The sequence below is a fragment of the Diabrotica undecimpunctata genome, chromosome 10, assembly GCF_040954645.1.
Source record: "Diabrotica undecimpunctata isolate CICGRU chromosome 10, icDiaUnde3, whole genome shotgun sequence".
Lineage (NCBI taxonomy): Eukaryota > Metazoa > Arthropoda > Insecta > Coleoptera > Chrysomelidae > Diabrotica > Diabrotica undecimpunctata.
In genome coordinates this window covers 52,440,939-52,459,413 of record NC_092812.1, presented here as the reverse complement: position 1 = coordinate 52,459,413, position 18,475 = coordinate 52,440,939, and the positions used below count along the sequence as shown (strand labels likewise).

The window sequence follows — 18,475 nt, the reverse complement described above, 5'->3', positions numbered from 1 at the left end:
TTAATAAAAATGCAATCTGTGGTTATTTCTATGTGTATTTTTTACTTGGTAGGTTTGTAGGTTTGTCATCAAAATAATGAAATTTAATTATTATATTACTACATTATTAAATACACAAAGCTTTAATATCTGATTCACACCGTTATATTCAACACCTGTGATTCATTAGTATACACTGGAAAAATTGTTCAATCAACACATATCATTAAAACAAGGAAATTATACTTCACTACGCATTTACTGTACATAGTGAATAACAGCTTTTCATTAATGAACCTAAAATTACCAAATAATATGGCCATAATAAACTTGACCTATAATTTAACAAAATATCGTAGCAAAACAACCTGTTTTTTCAAATATTGTACACTATAATTAAGATATTCTATCACATTTTAATTCAGATGTTTCTAAAAATAAAATTAAATGATAAATAATAAATAAATAAAAGTTTTTTTAACAAAATGGAATTTTATGTTGTGGGAGGGTCATGATTAAACAAATTTCTGACGTCACTAAAATAATAGGAAGATCGCTCTCGATTCGATACCACTTCGATATAATCTGCTGATGTTCACGTATACGCTCTGGTATGTCTTCAATATTTTTTCGTTGATCAGTAAGACTTTAAGATTAATTTTTATCGATATGTATTAAAAAATTTTATTCTTATATATTATTGTTTATATTTTTTAAATACTTCTGCTTTTCAATAAATTCACTAGTCCTCGTCAGGAATATAAATGGTCGCAGACAAAATGGTACTAGACCAATCGAATAAGTATACAAACAACCAATAAAAACACATTTTACCGAAAGAAAGACAGAAATTTTATCGAAAAGAGATCGAACTTTTATTGATAGTGTATTCGTATTTTTATTATATAATCGTTCAAATTTCATTATTTAAACTGTGTCTTCGAATATTAAGATTCCTGAGGAGTGTGACGTGACATATGAAATTATTTTAAAAATTTGATTAATACTAAAACAATAAAAAAAATATAGATTTTCTGTCATATTTATAAATTAGAAATAGTCAGGGTAACATAGTATACCTTCTATTGTTAAAATATATACAAATTATTCTATAATTAAGTATCAAAAATGTAGACACTAAATTCCAGGAAATAGTGATGACCATTCTGAGTTATTTGTGGTCTTTCAGTGAGACCAAATTACCTATATATATATATATATATATATATATATATATATATATATATATATATATATATATATATATATTACTATTCTCTCCCTAGCGCTAAGAAATTTCTATAATTTCTAAGAAAATAAGTGGGATCAGCCAAAATGCAACTGAATAATTTAGACATCGGATGTCAACTTAAATAAAATAATTAAATTTATCAAAATCAAACTTACGTAAAGATGTGTAAGAGGTGTGTAAGAATTCGTTTTATATGAATTGTTTTATAATATATATTAGGTAAATATTTTAGATAATTAAACATATTATAGGTTTGACTATCTTCTTCAAAATCGCCTCTAAGAATTTAAAGAAACTATTAACATTATCAAAAGGAGATCTATAGCAAGTTTTAACAATGTATTCTGACTTTCTATTATAAGTTTTGAGTGAAATACCATTTATTTCAACATGCTTATCAGTTAAATATTTGTCAAGGTTTATTAAATTACAAGACGAAGTGTTTTTTCCTCAGATTGCAGTGTCACCCCAATAACTGAGCGATAATTTGCCGCTAGATAAAATCAGGTATACAGTAATGAATGATAGACGCTGAAGGGTTCCATATTTTAGACAAAAAAGAAAATTTATAGTATTAAAAACTTGATTCTGATAAAATAGTTAATAAAATCATTGATTTTATCAACACTCAACCATTTAAATAGAAAACAATAGATGCTTTAGTTTGCTCCCAAACACAATTCCAGTTTTTTTATTGTTTGGGAATGCCCATTATATTGAAATATATCGGTAGTATAATTAACCTGAAGCGGTTAATACGTTTTTATAGAGATAATATGATAGTGACAAATAGATGAAAGTGATAGTGTCAAAGAAAATGTGTCGGCAAAATTTTTCGGAAGTTAAAAAAATTATTATATACAACGTGTATTGCGGAGTCAGTGAAAGGAATAAAAATATGTTGGTTATTGACATTGTAACTATATGTAGCGATTTGACTAAAGTGTCTACGAGAAGTGTTCACGGAATGCTAAAACAACTCAAATAACGTTAAAGTAAGTCTGTAGAAAAATTTTAAACCATAGAAAGAAAACGTATTTAGCCTAAACAGAATATTAAGTATGCTATTCGGAGAAAATTCCATGTTTTTTTTTAATAAAATTCCAACCTTAAGGTACAAAAATTTGGTAAAGACACTTTTTTAGTACATATTAATTTTTAATATTCACTGAACAACGTAAACAATACGCTACTGTGTGTATATTGAACGTCCAGACTGAGTGATATATCTCTCTCTACCTCGCGGCTGAGAATATCTACTGTTCTTTTTTACTGGTCAGCGTTGTTCTGTTGTACGAGACACTTTCACAATTTGTTATTCTATGACTATTTGACTTTACGTGGATTATTAATATTGAAGGTGATATATTATCTATAATCACAACCTGGCAACAGCGTTGTCGTTAAAAGTCAATTATCATTTCTCACAAATTAATGTCTATATTTTTGATACTATATAAATATATAATATAACAAAATGTGACGTAAAATTGAACACGTCTCCATAACTACCAAAAAAATAGTACCTGCACGATACCTGAACGTAGATGTGAACCCCAAAAGAACATGTCAAACCGAAAGCGAATGGAGCTATATGTAACAAATCATTTAAAATGATATTTTTATTACATTCTACAAGAGTATATGCGAAAAATATTCCAAAATTTTTGTAAGTTAGGTTTTAAGTTATGAAAATAACTCATCCATTTTGTTATTTTTGTTAAAACTCAAATTAATATAACACCAGTGCCAACTAAAATATTTTCTTAATTTTCAAAAAACTAATTTATGTTGAATTGGGAAATTATATGTTGTTAAATTCTCAGGTACCAAAGTTTATTGATAATCAATTGTTAAACGAACTTAAAAATGTTTACAAATAGACGCATTAAAACAATTTACTTAAAATTTACGACGGTGTTAATGTCGGCCATAAAAATGAAACTTATTTCTAAAACTATTAAGTTATCAGTCAATGGTAATTATTTAAAAAAATCACTGATCCAAATCGTGATACTATAATTTATACCGTTCTAAATATGTTTCCAGTCTACTCATTAAAGGTCGTACACATGCTGAAATATGTCACTTCGAAAAATGCTTTGACACTGAAGGTATATTTTTATACATACGATTAAAAAAGACTAGTTATTTTTACTTATAATAATTTTAAAAGAAAAATCGACAAAAATTACAGGGAAAATGCTACACCCTTTAGAAAAGGTCTTAATAAAGTATGGTAAGAAAAAGTGCTATCAACTCGTTTAGATGGTTGGTGTTTTAGGAACGGCATAATAGTATCGAACCATGTTTTACTTCGTCATAGAACGATGCTTGAGAGCACAAGACCTCTCAGATGTAACAAATCGAACTGAAGTGCTCACGGCAATCACAAGAGAGAATCTTTATATAGCACTTCAAAGAAAAATTTTCTTCTTGTAATCGTCCTAAGACATGGGAGACAGGGACAACAAATGAATCTTAAGATGACCGTTTCGAATATTTTTTTGGGCTCCATTCATTCCTTTACACAGTGGCCCACTGCACTGGTGCGAAAAAACCTTTTAGAAAACAAAGTATTTTTTCAAAGAACAAATATTCGATCTGTCGTTTGTTAAAAGAATAACACATTGAATATATCAATTGAATTAAACAACTAGTTCTCTTCGTTATGTTTAGTAACCTTATTTCTCTTTCTATTGAGTAACTATTTGATAAAACATATTCATTTAATGCTTTAAAATAGCCACATATGAATGTTCTTTTACTAATTTGTTGCTTGTAAAAAACCTAAGGAAAATTAATTTTCAATAAATGTCAATAATTATTGTAAAATTGAGTACCAGTTTGATGTTGAGTGTTAAGTGTATAGTTGGGTATTATAGTGATAGTAATACCTCATAATAAGAATTATGAGGTTTTTTACAGTTTTCTAACCAACAAATTAGTAAATCAACATTAAAAATTCGCCATTTTAAAGCTTTAAACGTGTTTAATCAAATAGTTACCTTCCAATCCGTTAAAAATGCTTTACTTTTTCCTGGTAAACAAAATTTCTTAAAATGGTGTATTTTTTGGACGGAAACATAGGGGTTTGGGTTACCCACGTCCATAAAACTCAAATTGTCCGATATATAGCCGAGTCAAAGTTACGGGAATATCTTATTTTTCTGAATTTTTAGTTCGTGTCTAGAATTTTAGTTTGCGTCGACAATTAATATCAGGTCGTCAGAATATAAAAGAGAATTTAAGTTGGTATTTTTATTAAGATAAATTCTCGTCATATTTTGTTTTCCATTTTTTGTATTATCTTCATCATTCCATTAATTCTGCCACAGTTCCACTTCCACCATGCTATACGCTCTATGACATCTGTGACGCCTATCCTTTTTCTTATTTCTTCGTTTCTAACTTTAAATCTGTCTCTGAGAGTCAGTCCAAGTATCGAGCGTTCCATTCGTCTTTGGGTTATTTTGAGTTTAGTTCCTGTAGCCTGGGTTAAGGAAATTGTTTCGGCACTGTAAGTCATGATTGGAGGCACACATGGGATTATGTTACCTATATATTATTAGACATTTAACTATACCATTATTGGAGACCAAAAAAATCAGATTAAAAATAATTCCTAGGAATAATGAAAATCATAATTACATAATAACAGGAAAAGGAACAAATGGAATACAAAAATGTCGACCAGAGTGTCTAAAGTAAGTAAAACTATTTTAAATCTATTAAAAACGGTTTGTACTATATTTGCTACTTTACTAAAACTATATTAGTGAGAGTGGCATAATAAAATACTCAGTGGAAAGTTGTAATAAACTGATACATAAGAAATTGAACCCACATAATTTTCACAATTTTATAACTTAAATTTTAGTGGGCACTATGTTTAAAAAATTAATTCGCTAAAAATTATATTTATTAATCACCCTATTAAAACACATTAGTTAATAATAAATGACAAAGAAGAAGTAGTTTTCCTGTATTGTAAATATCAATTGTAAATTCTTATCCTAAAAAAATGTTCCCAAGATGATACAAAGTTCCTTTAATTTATTTAAATATGACCTAATTATAAAATTAATTAAAAGAAAACTAAATCATTATTAATATTTTGTAGCAATAGTTTTATAAATTAATTTTCACTTATTAAAGTCAAATATTATAATACCATAAATGTTTCTAATAGTCATTTTAGTACAAAAATAGTACTTTAGAATATGTAAAAGATTTCGTCATACTCTCCCCATCTCTGCTCTGAAAATGCAAAAACAAAAATTTAACACTCTTTCGTTGGCGATAAAACAGAAATATGTCAAAGACCAACGAAATTCTAATAAAGCATCAAAGCAGAGTTAACATATTGATAAACAGAACATCGATATAACAGAGGTATTTAAACCAGCATCGACAACAATGAAAAAGAAATGGAATCATTGATAAAAATCAACAGCGCATTAAACGGTAAAATATATTATAGTAAAAATAGTTAATGTCAATGCTAAATTGTGTAGAGGTAAGCCAGATGGTTTATTTGAAAATTTCGGACAGACAGATGGAAATAAGTAGGTGAGAGACTGAAACAATGGCAGGCAAGAAATAAAATGGCTGTAACAACACTTTTTGAAGTATCCGATATATGCTTTATGAAAATTACCACAAAACACAAAACTATAGTCAAAAACCAAATAAAATAGTAGTCGAAATTAATTTTTAACACTAAAATTTTATTGGTTGTGTTTCATGGTCTAGTTATGTGTTCTTGAGTCTTGTCAATTAAAGAGACATAGATGCTGAACAAACAAATCAAAAATTTGTATTAAAAAATCCTTTTAAAAGGTATATTTATTTAAAAGAACCCTCACGGGCTAAATCACAGAACGTCTTCTGACTGAATAGTCCATCTTCACTACTGATACTAGGTAGACATGTTTATAGTCACCAAAGATGTGGGTAAAACCCTTTAAATAATATCTAATTGGTAATAGGTTATATTGTTGCTGATAAATATGTAGGATGTTAAAATTTTAAGTATATTTACGTCATGGCAACGTAGGCTCTTAACAAGGGTTACTTACGTTGCCATGCAGTAAATATACTTTATGGCATAATTATCAATCACAACAGAGTAATCAATTACCAATTAAATATCATTTTGAGGGTTTCCAAGCATACATTTGGTAGCTATAAATATGTATACTTACCTAATAGCAGCACTGAAGATAGACTTGTCACTCCAAAAAGTAAAGGGGTCCATAAGGGTTATTTTAAATAAATATACCTTTTATAAAGCACTAAAAAAAATTGTGATATATAAAAGAAACTTAATAAATCAACAAACTCGAGGTATTTCTTAAATAAATGTAAAATCAAAGGATCTTCAAAAAAATGGTCTTGAATGATAACTTAAAACTCTAGGAAGTACTTCAAATAGTAAACGAACAAACAAGAGGAAAGCCTTAACTGTTAACTAAAACGATATTGTATCTAGAACATTTTCTGCTACTAATCTGATGCTGCAATTGATTATGCAGGAAAGATTCGGGACAAGAGCAGCGTTTGCATGAGCAGATTATCTTTGTTGAGAAACTTCAGATAATGCTTGACTTACAGTTTTATTAATCTGTTTTAAGTAACAGCTTCGATAGTGGAAATTGCTAGGATGATAGTCAACCTGTGTACCGGGTTGTCTTTGTACCAAGAAACACATCTTTTGGGTTATTAATAAATTTTATATATTTCATTGAAAATCTTCAAGAAATAATTTGGTTTCTTTTTGGTATAGGGGTAAGTAAAAAGAAGCATTCCACTCCGAAGTGGACACAACTACGTAGCTGCTATCTAACTTGATTAGAATAAAATACAAAATAACTTTAATACCTTAAACACCAAAATGCATAGTAAAAGAATGTTTAGTGGGCTAAAATTTTAAACATCTTTATAGTAAAGGATAAATTTTAAATAGTTATTGTTTAGTTTAAGTACAAAATCACACATTTTTGTTTTTTTCGAATTATTTAAATTAAGAAGAAAATATGCATCTTGTAGCCTTTCGATTGCTTCATGAATGACACAAGAATGAACTTTCTGTAACTTGTTTATTTTATACATTGCATTACGAATTAACTACGTCTTAATTGCTAGTTAATTTTCGATAGGCAAGGTTAAGTGTGGCTTATCAATCAGTAAATCTCGGTTTATAGGAAAAATCCTTTTTTGTCTATTTTGCTTTTTTCGTAAATTCAGCCTATTTGTGCCTTTGTTTTAATTGTATGCTATTACCTATGATATTATTCATACTACTTTTCCTAAACCTTTCTATTATTCAATTTTGGATCAATAATAAAATATCAATGGTTTGTGTATAACAGATTTCTGAAGAAAATATAACTTATCGAGACTTAAGATTTAACTATTGGGAAATTCCTAATCTTTGTTTAGGTCTTTTGTTCCTGTATCTTGTTTAATAAATGATTATCAGATATACAGTCGGTTACTGTGTCAGAGTTTAATTATGTTGCAAATGACAAAAAGCAAAGATCACACATTTTAAAAAATTTTAGGCGTTGGTTTACAAAGATGACTTCTAAGTTAAGTGCTTGGACCGGAGCATATTTGAAACTTTCTGTAGAAGGAGATGGAGCATTTTGTAAACCGTGTAGTTAATCGATGTTTTATTTTTACTCCCTTTTTCATATCCCATAATTAATTCCAAAGAGATATTAAAATTCTTCTTATTATTATTTTGTTTAATTCTCATATTTCAAGTAAACCCCACTTCATAAAAGTAATTTGAAAAAATTTAATTACTTTAATTTAGTACAAATATATCTGCGAGATAGTTTAAGCAGTACAAAAAAAGAAGGAAAACACATTTAAATTTGATTTATATTGATGATTGCATCCAACATTTCTCTATTTAAAGTTAATTACCTTAGTTTTAAGTTCTTTTTAAGCCTGTATAAATAAATGCCTTTGTTTATACTCTGAAAATGACTACGGATGAAAGACTATCGTCACACCTTGAAGATAATAAAATTAACATGGTAAGGCAAGATATGAGGATCAAAAATGACTTTTATTTTCTATAAAGACTATACTTCATTTATTATAAAAAGACATTACCACAAATATTAAATCCAGACTCAAAACCTTAATGAGCTGTACGGGTAGTATCCAAGAGGCTTTAAAAATATAGATTTACTATAAATCAATTTTTTGAAATGGTTTAGAATGGAAAATTAGAGCAACAGTTAAACATAAATCCTATGTTTATTTAGTTTAGACAAACTTGTGATTCAGTTTTAAGAAAACGTCTCTAAGTACTGTATAAACATTGTTTTCAAAAAACACTATTTTATACAATCATGTACATCGGTGTGTTCGTTAAAATTCGAACAATTATGCCATACCACATTAATTAAAGGAAGTGTTAAACTAACTGCAAGCTGTAGCTGGAGGTGATTGATATATTTTGACATGCAAAATAAACGCTTATTTTGCATGAGAAATGGCTTAAACTTCATCGACTATATTAGAAGCACGAAAGTTTTAAACACAAATTTATGATTGTTTCTTACACAAACTGCTCGATATAATTTAGGTATTCCGTATTAGGTATTGAATTAAAACTTTGATATTATTTATAATAGTTTAGTATTTCGAGATCCATAACATTTGTAATTCGTGATGAAAAATAATCTACGATGCACTGAAATAAATGTTATATTTTCATTCCTATTAACTTAAGTAATAAACAACCAAAGAAGATATAAAGAAATGAAACACAAAATAAAAGACGAAGTAAAACATTTACAAGAGACAATAGAACAACTGGAGAAATAAGTAAAAAGAAAAGTTTGATTATATTTGAAATAAAAATAGATAAAATGACTATAAGAAACTAAAATAAAGCATGAAAGCATTCATATCACAAGAACTTCAATCACTAATAACAATGGGGAACGCAATAAAAACAGTAGAAAGAGTCTACGCCATAGAAACACATCACCTTTACGGATAAAATTTTTATATTAAATAAGAAAAGTAAGTTGAAGCACCACAAAGATCGCAACTACGTAAGTAATGATCCGATATCAAAGGAAAAGGAAATATAGAAAGAAATAGTTAAAATAGCAGAAGAAGAAAAAATTAAAGAAAACAGGCAAAAATAGGCTATAAGAAGTTGGTTGTGAAAGGGGAGGATTAGACATGGGATGAAAAAAAACAATTAAAAGAAAATACCAGAGTAAATTGCCAAAAAACTAGTAGAAGAAAGAAAACTGAGGAATTATGATACCGAAAGGTATCATATTTCCGAAACCTTTCCATATTGAAATTCCTTTCCATATGAAATATTTCCATATACCTTCGAAAGGTATAAGGAAAAGGAATACGACTATAAGAAATGGAAAAATAAGGACAAAAGAAAGGAAATGGAAATGAAAATAATAAAAATTGAGACATGAAAGAAGAAAATTGATCACAAAATGAAAAAATATACAATAAATATCCTTGCCCTGTAAGAAATTAAACCACTGGGAAATGAAATAATAAAAATAGGAAAAAGCACCCTATTTAAGAGTGGGGGATCAAAAGATCTTTTGAAGTGGGATTCATGGTGTATATGAAAGTAAACAAAGTAGTAATAGATATTCTAGCAATATCACATAGAATATGTTGCTTGAGAGCAAGGCGAAAGTGTAGAAAGATAAGTATCATTAACGTACATGCGCTCACTGAAGATAAAGATTTAGAAACCAAAACAGAGTTCTACTAAAAGCTAACCATTGTAGTAAATATACAGAAGTACAGTATAAAAATAATCAGAGGAGATATGAATGCGAAAGTCAGAAAAGAGGAAATATGGTAAAATGTTAATCGAATTTTACAGAAAACAAAATAAAAATAGCTAGCACAATATTTGATCATAAAGACATTCATAAGGTAATATGGACTTCCCCCGATGGAAAAGTAAATAATCAGATAGATTATGTCCTAATAGAAAGCAAACAGGATAATCCAACAGTGACCATCCCCAGGTAATAGCAAAATAAAAGAAGAATTACCAGTCATTCCAAAACCTGTCAGAGACAGGTTAAATTACCAATTAGAGCACCTTACCGAGAAACAGTTAATAATTAGACTAGAGGAAGAACAAAATTAAAGGCTGTAGAATCCAGTCAAGCAGCAAATAGAAGAAGAATGGCAGACCATAAAGACAGTCATGTTGAAAGCAACAGAAAAGTCAAGACTGGAACTATTAATAATATAAAAATACTTTGACAAGAAAAAAAGAGGTACAAGTATAAAGAGACAGAAATAATACCCAAAATACTATAGAAAACTATGTGGCTACAAGACGAAAAGTTGAAAGAATTTTCAGAAAGAAGAAAAGAGAACAGCTAGAAAAGCAATTGTAAAGTTAAGAAGTCTAGAGAAACTAAAAAAAATATTACAAAGTATTAAGGTTTACCTTCAGAAGAAACTACAGAAAAATTAAAACGATGGGCGGAATACTTCGCGGAAGATATGTTAAATAAAGACCAACAAGAGGAACTAGAGGTAAATGAGAATTGGCAAAAAGAGAAAAAAAGGACATGCGAGAAACCAACTGAATTTAAATGAAGTTAAAGAAATAATAACAGACTCATAAATAACAAAAGTGCAGGAGGAATTGGTATCCCAACTGTTATTTTAAGAGAAAGAATATTCCTTTTTACATTAGCAATTTGGCGAAATGAAACGTTACGGGGACCTAATATGGCACCAAAAGAAAAATATTTACAACGGTATAAAGTATTGTAACTAGTTTTCTTGTGTCACGCCGCTTATAAAATAAACTAAAACTATTCAGTTACTGGGAGAAAAAATAAAGTATCGTAGAATAAACTCAACGACGAGAACCATCGAACAGAATAAAAATAAGAATTGCAAATTTTAAAAATGCTATATTGTATGTTTAGCTGTCTTGTCAGTTTAGAGGTTGGTAAAGTTAGTTAGAACCAGTTAAAGTTTAGCTGTGACAATCTTAACGATTTAAGAAGTGATTGTCGGTGATGACGAAGTCTCTTTGTTATTGAGAATCATGTTAACAGTTGTATTTTTAAGAGGTTAAGTTTAGCTTAAGTTTAGACAACTTTATTACTTTAGCGTTAAATATCATTTAAAATACTTAAGCCACCTGAGTAGTACAAAGGAGGACAAAAGTACACATTCCTACAAAACATAATGCAAAGAAAAATCCAAGGACGCAGAAATTCAGGCCGTAGAAGAATGTTCTGGATGAGAACTTTAAAAGAGTGGTTTCGCTGTACCACTAACGAATTATTCAAAACAACAGTAACTAAAATTAGAATCGCCCTAATGATATCCAATCTCCGATAGAAGAGGCACTCAAAAAAGAAGAATCATTTGAAAGCTCTGGGTTTAATCTTTTATATCATTAAAAATTAGAAATTTTTAAAATTCCAAATTTTCATTTCATCTCATTTTCCATTTTAACTAATATATATATATATATATATATATATATATATATATATATATATATATATATATATATATATATATATATATATATATTAGTTAATACTAAGAATTATTACAGACAAATAAAATGAAGCAATACTATTCTGGAGCGGTTTCTGTTAGCATTAGAGTTTATCAAATATTTTATATTTTTAGAAATACATTTCAGCTATTTTGCTGGAAATAGCCCAATTACTTTTCCTATACATCATATAGGCTTTATTGTAACAGGTTACTTGCTATAACTTCTAATTTTCAGTAGAAATACTAATGGAAGAATGTTATTCTTTACCATGTTTCAAGTCTTAAGATGTCAAGTAAGTAACATCGATTTTCACAAGACTATTTGATCTGTATATACTATATTTCTTATAATAATTGACAGATACTTAAAACAAAAATCCAATGGATTTACAAATTTATTGATCAATAAATATTATTTCGCATATTCATTACAAATACATTGCAGATAAATAAAAAGGGAGTCATCCCTATATAGTTGATGTTTCTTTGTATACCAGCGCAATAGTAATAAAACAATACAATGGAGTGTCGAATGAAACGACAAAAACCTAACCTACAAACAACAATTTGTTCTTTATGCGTTTAAAATACTTATAATATTTAAAATTATATGTTATTTATTTTTACTTATTCTATCAGGTTTCAGATAGATAGAGTTAGTCAACAATGTAGATGGACTCGATAGGCTAATTTACCTCGCACATATCGACAAAGGGCAAATGTTTCTGTTTATTAGAAATAAATTATTAAAAGACCGGCTAACTGTGCTTTTGATAACCACGGGACTTTTGATTCTCCGTGCAATTAAAGCGGGGACAAAATTTTAATACCACTCTACAGCTGTAATTAAATAATGTGGTTGGACACAGCATAATGCGATGATGATACAAAGCTAAGTGAAATATTTATAGAGATTGTTGGAATTCCGACGCGAAAATTGAATGAAAGAAAAGCATGTAGATATTTTCTCGGGAACTATGCCGCAACTACACCGAGAAAAGCGATTCTATTGAAAAAGCTGGCGTGGAAATAAACGGTCCATTGTTTATTTTGAATGTATTCCATACAGTGCATTTTAGTTCGCCTTGCGTTTAAGCTAGAAGCGGTACAAAACAAACAAAGGGCTGTGAGAAAAAATACATAATATCCATTTCGTTTGTATTTTTTAGGGCCAATATCAAACATGATTCGAAATCGATTTATTTGTGACAATTTCAATTTGTGATCAGTCATTTATATTGCCAACTTTGCATGTGCTTTAAGGCTTTATATTTATTTCGTATTCATTAACTTATCCTATTTTCCTGCTACCCTACTATACAATAATTAATTTTATTTTTTTTTATATTTTCAATTGACAAGATTGACAATTGGAAATTGTAATTATAAATAATTGTAGAACATTTTTGTAAATAATTTTTTATCAGTTATCGTTTAAAGACTTTTGAAAATATCCTTTGTTAAGTCAAATATGTTTGCATTTATGTTTGGTAACTAGTTAAACTCGGAAAGAGTTTTAGTTAGAGTAAAGAAAAGTTTCTTTAAACAAACGTATTTTTTTTACAGCTGTAAGAATTTAAAAATAAAAAAGATCATATATAATGCATGTTATAAACAACATTATTCAGATTATTTTTCAATCGACCTGCAGGTAAAACCGTTAGAGGTTTCCTATACACAAAGCCATCAGATAGCAGCTACGTTATTTCCCGCCAAAGGAGTATTAAAAAATATATTCCCGTGAATTTCCTGTAGATTAAACATTCAAAGTCGATAAAATTTTACTACTCAACAATTTTATCATTCCGTTTAACATCAAGAATAGCATTAAACATCGATTAGATGTCTGTATACACATAGATCATACACACACACATTATATATATATATATATATATATATATATATATATATATATATATATATATATATATATATATATATATATATATATATATATATATATATATATATAGAAGAGCAAAAACAAATTATTAAACTAGAAAGCAATTTACATCCATACAACAACATGTTTGAGTGAAGTTTTTATAAAAAGGTTGTCCAAATATAACCAAATGCCAAGAAAATGAAAATATTTGGCCAATCACTGCATCTGACACTAAAAAAATAGAAAACACTTGTCAAATCAGAGTATTAATTTTACATGTACTTAACTCAAGGCACGACAAAAAAGCTTAAAGTACATAAGAGAAATAAAAATAAAAATAAAGGTGATAAAAAGGACCATAAAACTAACAAGACTACTTCTAAATAAGATATCTAGGACATCAAGGAATTGTCATTAGTCCCCACGGTAAATACAACGGGAAAAATATTAGAGAATGATTAACATACTCTAGGTAATTTATCTCGCCAGTAATTCTGAAACCAACTACTTCTTGAAGGAGAACTGATACGACTGTTGTGGCTGCACCTACCGAAGATAATCACGTCGAGAAAATTACAAAAAGAAACAGAGCTGTAACTTATGGTACTGCTACCAAAATGTCGAGGTGATTAGAATTACAAAACTGCCCTAATGGCGACCAAGACAGCAGTAATCCTCAAAACTAACAGTACAAAATGGTATCAGGCAATGCAGTAAGTCCTGAAAGATGCCCTAATAAAACCAAGCAATATAAGGAACTCTACTTGTAGACGGGGTACGTTGTGCTGATAAATATGTGCTAAGGAGTACATTATAAATAAATTTATTAAAAAATGAAGGTGGAGTTAAAATTGGTTAAGACTAAAGAATTCCATAAATCTAAATGTGAGCTGGCTTACCTTTCAGATACCGAAAGGGGATCTAAAGGAGACAATGAGACATAAAAAAAACTGAGAGAACGCTGGGTAAGAATAAAAGCTTAAGGGGCTTAAAAATATTTAGGTGATGAAAGATACTAAAATAATTATTGTAACCTGGAGTATCTCGGCTTAAATAAAAATAAAAGAGTATTTCCAAAGAGTAAAACTAACAAAAATATTTGTCGAAAACAGTGATAAAAAAGATGAAGCTTATGAATAACAAGAAAAAATTTCACAAAACCAAACCCATCAAAAAAATCTTTAACTTTGGTGGATTCGCCTAACATCTGTCAAAGTTTAAAAGCTTTCACCAATTTACCAACATTAATAAATTAGTTCACCAATATTTTGAAAATTGTGATAAAGGGTATAAAATTATTATGGTTAAAAATTTGAACGTTTGCTTATTACTTTCGTTAATATAAATCATATAAAAATAAATATTTTAACATCATGAAGCAAAAACCGAGGGAGACAAAATTATATCATTTGGGAACATCTTGAATTCAAAAAACAATAATGTAATTCCATACTAACCACATCAATAATTTGCTGTAAAGTTAGGCCGAATTTAACTTCCAAGGGTTCTGACTCGTTGGCAACGGGTCTCTCCAGGACATTGTAAGCAGCCAGCAAATTGTTGAGAAGAAGCTTCTCATGTGGACCCGATTCCGAACCTGAAACAAATTGTGGAAATTAGGAGTGCACAAACGATAAAAACTAAATTAATATATTTTTACGATAACCCCCTCCCTTCCAGTACGAAAACCTTTAATTTTAAATAGGGAAGATACCACGTATGGAACATCACATAGACAGTTATTTCGCTAAAGAATTCAGGTATCCATGATTTTTATTCAATATTAATTTTATTCTTTTGAAAAAAGTATCAGTTGTATTGAAAATTTTGAAAGTATTGATAGGTTTACAACTCTTAAAAACTAAACGTGACGCCTGTTTTGCTAGTGCCAATTTCAAACTTTTTTTGTCACGTCAAAAACTATTACTAGGAAACTTTATTAAATGTAACGTACCTAAATTGAATAACTAAAGTAAAGAATCCAATAATTTACTGTATACCATAGTTAAATACACTTACAGTGATGTAAAATGTTCCGAAAGATTTCCGCGGTTAGTACAATTAAACCTATAGCTAATACTAATACTATTACAAAAATTAATAATAAACACAATAGCCTTCCAGTTTGAACCGCGTCGATTATCATTGCGTCGAGCTTTCGACATCCTCTTTGATGTTTTCTTTAGGGCTTTTGAAGTCTCAGTCTACCGAGTCCCCAGACATCATTACAATGATCACTAACAGATGCATTACTGAGTAAAATCTTGTCTTCATCAGTATCTACCTTACATCGCAAACATTCTGATTCGAAGGTATTGAGCCATGAAGTTATTGGAACGTTTTTTCCATTAAAATTTCGAACTACAAAAATCATCATTTATTTTTTATAGTTCTTTTTTCAACTTTAGGTATATTTATATCACTAAATTTCTGGATTAACTCAACAGACTGTTCAATTAAATATACCTTTCTTTATTATTCTTACTGCTTGCTTCTACAGCTATAAAAATTCTCATTGATGTAATGTCATTGTCAAATATATTTTTGCCCAAATGGCAACTTGGAAATTTATTGATAATCACTATTTTCGCTTGATTAGCTTAGTTCTTAATTTATATTTAAATAAATAGAAATAAAAGTTAATACTACCAAAAATAAATCGCTAAATAATTTTGGATACCGTATTAAATTTTCTTTACACTAATTTGCAGATCGATCATTATTTGAAAATTCAGTTACAAGCAGATAATTCACTTTTACATTGAATGAAATATTTTATTGGCACCGCATTTATGGATATGTTCTGCTCGTACGTTAAGTATAACGCCAAAAGTGCATTAAGCGGGCAAAATTAAAAAATGTAGAAATTAATTTGCATTTATAAATATTTGGAATTATTGTAATGTATGGTAAGTATGTTCAATTAATAATAAATGGTTTAGTACATCGACGGTGGATCTATTTTAGGCAGCCGTTGACAAGATACAAATTACTATGATGAAATTGCTATGACACAAATTGCTATGACACATATAGCTATGATATAAACGGATAGGTATTGTGACAAGAAAAATTAGTCCATTTTTACTCATTTTATACAGTAATGCGATTAACAACGATAGGTAATAGAACGATTTGAACCTTTGGCGAGGTTGGACGTATTTAATTACCAGTCTAATCGCACCTAGTTTTTGTGCTTTTATTTATATCCACTTAATAATTAAAGTGTTGTGTTATTATAAATAAAAATTGGTGAACTTATTGGAGAAAATCTGTAAGTAATTTCAATCTAATTAGATACTTACTTCACAACAAGTTCATATTGTTTATATTACCTGATGTCATTAAAAAACGAAAATGGATGATGTTAATAGTCCAGGGGCGTCGAGGCCCCAAATGTCATTGACATCACATAAAACTTCTTCATATTCTGCAGCGTTAATCAATTCAACTCCAAAATTCCAATCCAAGAAACAAGCTATTTTATATAATGCTCTGGAAAACGTAAAACTTGAGGAATATCTACTTGCACTGGGAAAAATTATAGAACCAAGATATATTATTTTTTCATCACGAATTTTAAATCACCGTATTTGTATTTACCTAGCTAGTGAAGAATTAGTAGAAACTGTCATGAATGCTGACAACGGAAGAATAACCATCAATCAACAAATAATTTATGCTCGACGCTTAATTACACCAAGTGAAAGATTACTGATCTCTAATACTTGCCCTAGTATTCCTCACACTTTCATAGAATCTGAACTTAAAAAGTTAGGCCTCAATTTATTAACTCCAATTAATTTTTTACGAATAGGTACAACAAACCCAGAATATAGACATATACTGAGCTTTCGAAGACATACATTTATCTCTCCTTTAGAAGCTACATTAGTTCCTCCCTCAATTGTCATAAACCACGAACAAACATCTTATCGTATTTTCTTATCTTTAGAAAAACAGATGTGTTACTATTGTAAACAATCTGACCATTTTGTTGCAAATTGTCCATCCTGTACAAATCAAAACTTAACAACAACAGTGCCAACTACTACTATAAATACAGTAGTTAATACTCTTCCACATGACGTCCCGACCACATCAGCATCTTCAGCGAATTCCTTTTCCTTACAATCCTCGACTATACCTTCTTCATTAACTACACCAATATTAACTGCATCCCAAATATCACCCTCAACATCATTCCCAAGTTCTCAAACTACATGCACAGATACAAATATAACAACTACCCAGTTATCAACAACACCTAATGTTTCACAACCTCATACATCAATCCCAAACTCTTCCTCAACACTAGCATGCCCTATCAATAGCATATCAATAGATACCACTGATACACTCGAAACAACTAATACACCTAGTAAAGAAGTAAACACAGCTAAGCGCAGCCTTGATGAAATTTTATCCCCACCTTTACAAGAACCTAAAGAAAATTTCACAAAACCAATACAAAAACTTAAAAAATCCAAAACTATTGATAATTCTGAGACTATTGCTAACAGTATGGAACCCGTAAAAGATTTTATTAATAATAAACTTATAACACCGATATTAAATTTTGAACAACTAACTGATTTTTTTGAAAATGCTTTAGGATCTCCAGATAAATTGAGTCTATCTAAAACTTATACAGAAGACACATTAGGCTTACTTAATCTGTTAAAAGAGATCTATCCTCACATTACATCAAAAAAAATGAAATCGCGATGTACTAAAATAATTAATTCAATTACTCGACAACTAAAACCTCAGCTCGATAGCGACTCCTCCATAGAACC

At 29.1% G+C, this 18,475-nt stretch overlaps 1 protein-coding gene across 6 annotated transcripts in view; it reads right to left on the bottom strand.

Moving 5' to 3' along the window:
• Nucleotides 1-18,475, bottom strand: part of nAChRalpha6 (nicotinic acetylcholine receptor alpha6) — a 345,133-nt gene that overhangs the window by 284,589 nt on the left and 42,069 nt on the right. For all 6 annotated transcript variants that reach the window (XM_072545827.1, XM_072545825.1, XM_072545822.1 and 3 more), the window contains exon 2: nucleotides 15,134-15,273. In XM_072545827.1, the coding sequence (XP_072401928.1) occupies nucleotides 15,134-15,273 (140 nt within the window). The remainder of the gene's footprint in view (nucleotides 1-15,133; nucleotides 15,274-18,475) is intronic.